At 50.4% G+C, this 4489-nt stretch overlaps 1 protein-coding gene across 1 annotated transcript; it reads left to right on the top strand.

Moving 5' to 3' along the window:
* The first annotated feature begins 220 nt into the window (after positions 1 to 220).
* LOC116589423 lies at positions 221 to 3535 on the top strand. The gene is given in 6 exon segments (XM_032341373.1): positions 221 to 226; positions 1046 to 1523; positions 1526 to 1836; positions 2179 to 2556; positions 2559 to 3237; positions 3513 to 3535. Coding segments are annotated over 6 exon segments (1875 nt in total).
* The last annotated feature ends 954 nt before the right edge of the window (positions 3536 to 4489 follow it).

A 4489-nucleotide genomic window follows, 5' to 3' on the forward strand; every position in this document is an offset into this window, starting at 1 on the left:
GCCTCGGGGATCTGTAACACCCCGGGGGACGCCTCAGGGTGTCTGAAGAGGTCCATTATCTTGGGCCACCTGTCGGTCAGAGAGGATCTCGCGTTCCTCCTGACCGTAACCCGTAGTCTCGGTTTCTGAACCGAACCCGTACAGCAATTTCTATTTTTGTCTCTTGTGTCCAGGCTGTCCTGTCGACGTCCTAAGTGTCTATATGTTCTTTGCATCAGTTATGAAGGTAACATTCTGTTTAGGGAAAATTGTCTGATCCGTTTGAATCTGAGGAATGCATGACTGTATGAATGTTTATGTGGCTCCACCGCCTTTGGCTACGGAGTCTGAGTGGGCTGCACCCTGAGTCTCGCGGAGCGTCATACGGCATAACGGTCATCTACTCCATGGAGTAGCCTGGTCCGGGGTTTATACGGATAGACCTTAGCTAAGACGCTCCTAAGTTCCCGCGAGGGACGCGAGCAGGACAGCACCTGAAAGATCCCCCTTTTTCTTGTCTGCTACATTGTCCATAAAAATGGGGCAAACCATCGCCACCCCCTTGAGTCTCACATTAGATCACTGGAGAGACGTGCAAATCCGAGCTAATAATCTGTCCATGGAGATCAAAAGAAGAAAATGGCAAACACTCTGCACCTCTGAATGGCTCTCCTTTAATGTTGGATGGCCTAAAGAGGGGACCTTTAACATCACTATTCTCCTACAGGTCAAGGAGCAAATCTTCAGTCGAGGACCCCAAGGCCATCCGGACTAAGTCCCTTACATAGTAGTCTGGGAAAATCTCGTCGAGGACCCCCCTCCCTGGGTTTCTCCTTTCACTCATCCAAAGCCCAGACCCCTTCCGGATTCTATCCCTTCCTCAACACCTTCCGCTCCCCCTGTTCCCCTTTGCCCTGCCGATCCTCCCAAGCCTCCTATTTCTTCCAACCTATACCCTCTAATAGATGATTCCACCTCTTCCCGGCGTCTTAAGCCAAAGAGGGTCCTTCCTCCTGATGACTCCCCCTTAATAGACCTCTTAACAGAGAACCCCCCTCCCTACCAGCTTCCCCCTCCACCGGCACAAGCATTAAATTCCTCAGAATCTGAGGAAGAATCGAATAACCTGCCGGAGGAACGCCACCCCTTACCATCCCCAATGGCGGGAAGACTTAGGGGTCGCAAGGAACCTGCAAAGGAGGGGTCTTCCAAGCTCCTTCCCCTACGCCAAGGAGGGGGCCCAGGCAACCAATTCCAATACTGGCCCTTCTCGGCCTCAGACTTATATAACTGGAAGTCCCATAACCCTTCCTTCTCACAGGACCCTATAGCTTTGACCGCTCTGATCGAGTCCATTCTAATCACGCATCAACCCACTTGGGATGATTGCCAGCAGCTCTTGCAGACTCTTCTCACTACAGAGGAGAGACAAAAAGTTTATCTGGAAGCCAGAAAAAATGTTCCGGGAGACAATGGAAGACCTACCCAGCTCCCGAATGTGATTGATGCCTCCTTTCCCTTGACCCGTCCTGACTGGGATTTCAATAGGCTGAAGGTAGGACCCACCTAAGTCTTTATCGCCAGTTACTCATAGCAGGCCTCCATAATGCAGGACGCCGCCCTACCAATTTGGCTCAGGTAAGACAGGTTACTCAGGGCTCCGAAGAATCTCCAACCGCTTTCTTAGAGAGACTTAGAGAGGCTTATCGTAGATATACCCCCTTCGATCCTGATAGCCATGAACAGAGAGGAAATGTGTCCATGGCATTCATTTGGCAGTCAGCGCCAGACATTAGACATAAGTTACAGCGACTGGAGAATTTACAAGATTTCTCATTACAAGATTTGTTAAAGGAGGCAGAGAAAATTTATAATAAAAGAGAAACTCAGGAAGAAAAGGAAGAAAGGTTAAGGAAAGAGGCTGAAGAAAAGGAAGATAAGCGAGAGCGTAAGCGAAATAAGGAGCTTAGCAAAATCTTGGCCGCCGTAGTGCAAAGCAATCAAGGATCAGAAACAGGAGAGCTAGGCAAGGAAGGAGACAGAAGAAAGCCTAGGGTAGCTTGGGACCAATGTGCGTATTGCAAAGAGAGAGGACATTGGGCCAAAAACTGCCCAAAAAGACCCCATAACCCCAAGGAAAATAACAGGCAGAAAACAAGATTAATGGCCCTAGATGACGACTAGGGATGTCAGGGCCAGGAGCCCCCCCCTGAGCCCAGGATAACCCTAACAGTTGGGGGGCAACCAATCACCTTTTTGGTAGATACCGGGGCACAACATTCTGTCTTAACCAAAACCCCAGGACCATTAAGTAACCGGACGGCATGGGTTCAAGGGGCCACCGGAGGAAAACAATACCGTTGGACCACGGAAAGAAAAGTCCATTTGGCCTCAGGTAAAGTTTCTCATTCGTTCCTTCACGTACCTGACTGTCCCTATCCACTCCTGGGGAGAGATCTATTGACTAAGCTAAAGGCCCAGATTCATTTCGAATCAGATGGACCCACAGTGACCGGCCCCAACGGGACTCCATTGCATATACTCACTCTACAGTTAGAAGAGGAATATAGACTGCACGAAAAGCCCCCCCCCCACCTCAGAGGGACATAAAACCCTGGCTCACATCTTATCCAAATGCCTGGGCAGAAACAGGAGGAATAGGACTAGCTGCCCAGCAGCCCCCCATTCACATACAGTTGAAGGCAACAGCCATCCCTGTCAGTGTTAGACAATATCCTATGTCTAACGAGGCCCACCAAGGCATCAGACCACACATACGGCGGCTACTAGACCAAGGCATTTTAGCCCCATGTCGGTCTCCCTGGAATACTCCTCTACTACCTGTCAAGAAACCTGGTACAGATGACTACCGACCAGTCCAGGACCTAAGAGAGGTCAATAAACGAGTAGAAGACATCCACCCTACCGTGCCTAACCCTTACAACCTACTTAGCACCTTGCCTCCGACCCACTCCTGGTATACTGTCCTAGATCTAAAGGACGCTTTCTTCTGTTTAAGACTAAGTCCCCAGAGTCAACCCATTTTTGCATTCGAGTGGAAGGACCCAGAATTGGGAATTTCAGGTCAGCTAACCTGGACAAGGCTACCACAAGGATTTAAGAACAGCCCCACGTTATTCGATGAGGCCCTCCACCAGGACCTAGCCGATTTCCGGGTAAGACACCCCTCCCTGATCTTACTCCAATATGTCGATGACATCTTACTGGCAGCAACAAATGAGGAGGACTGTCAAACAGGTACTGGGGACCTCCTACGAACCCTTGGCCAGTTGGGATATAGGGCATCCGCAAAGAAGGCTCATATTTGTCAGGCTAAGGTCACCTACCTGGGCTATGAATTGCATAACGGCCAGCGATGGCTAACGGCCGCAAGGAAAGAGACTATATCCAGCATTCCAACGCCCCAAACCCACAGGCAATTGCGGGAATTCCTAGGGACGGCGGGCTTTTGTAGGCTATGGATCCCTGGGTTTGCAGAAATAGCGGCCCCCCTATACCCCTTAACCAAGCAGGATACCCCTTTCGTCTGGACTGAACAACAACAGCAGGCATTCGATCATATTAAACAAGCTCTCCTCAAGTCCCCAGCGTTAGGCCTGCCGGACATAACTAAACCCTTTGACTTGTTTGTCGATGAAAAACAAGGGTTTGCTAAGGGGGTTCTAACTCAAAGACTAGGGCCTTGGAGACGCCCTATCGCCTACCTCTCTAAGAAGTTAGACCCCGTAGCAGCAGGATGGCCACCGTGCCTAAAAATGATAGCAGCCATAGCGGTCCTAGTCAAGGATGCAACCAAACTAACTTTGGGACAGCCTGTAACAATCCTGGCTCCACACACAGTGGAATCTTTAATTCGCCAACCACCAGACCGCTGGATGTCTAATGCTTGCCTTACTCACTATCAGTCCCTCCTCCTGGACACAGACAGGATCCAGTTCGGACCTGTGGTGACTCTTAACCCCGCAACTCTCCTACCCACTCCTGGAGAGGCCCCCTTGCATGATTGTCACCAGATCCTTGCAGAAACGCATGGAACACGACCTGACCTAACCGACCAACCCATGAAGGATGCGGACCTAACCTGGTACACGGATGGCAGTAGCTACCTGCAGGATGGAGAACGACGGGCAGGAGCCGCCATCACGACCGATTCTCAAGTTGTGTGGGCAAGTGCATTACCAGGAGGCACTTCAGCCCAACGGGCCGAGCTAATCGCCTTAACCCAGGCCCTCCAACTGGCAGAAGGTAAGAAACTCAATGTTTACACAGATAGCAGATACGCCTTTGCCACCGCCCATATTCATGGGGAAATTTATCGGAGAAGGGGACTACTAACCTCCGATGGGAAAGAAGTTAAAAATAAGACTGAAATATTGGCCTTACTAAAGGCCTTATTTCTCCCCAAGAAGTTGAGCATAATGCACTGCCCAGGCCATCAAAAAGGAAATAGCCCAGAGGCGAAAGGAAATCGCTTGGCCGACGAAGCAGC

Source organism: Mustela erminea, chromosome 4, assembly GCF_009829155.1.
Source record: "Mustela erminea isolate mMusErm1 chromosome 4, mMusErm1.Pri, whole genome shotgun sequence".
NCBI lineage: Eukaryota > Metazoa > Chordata > Mammalia > Carnivora > Mustelidae > Mustela > Mustela erminea.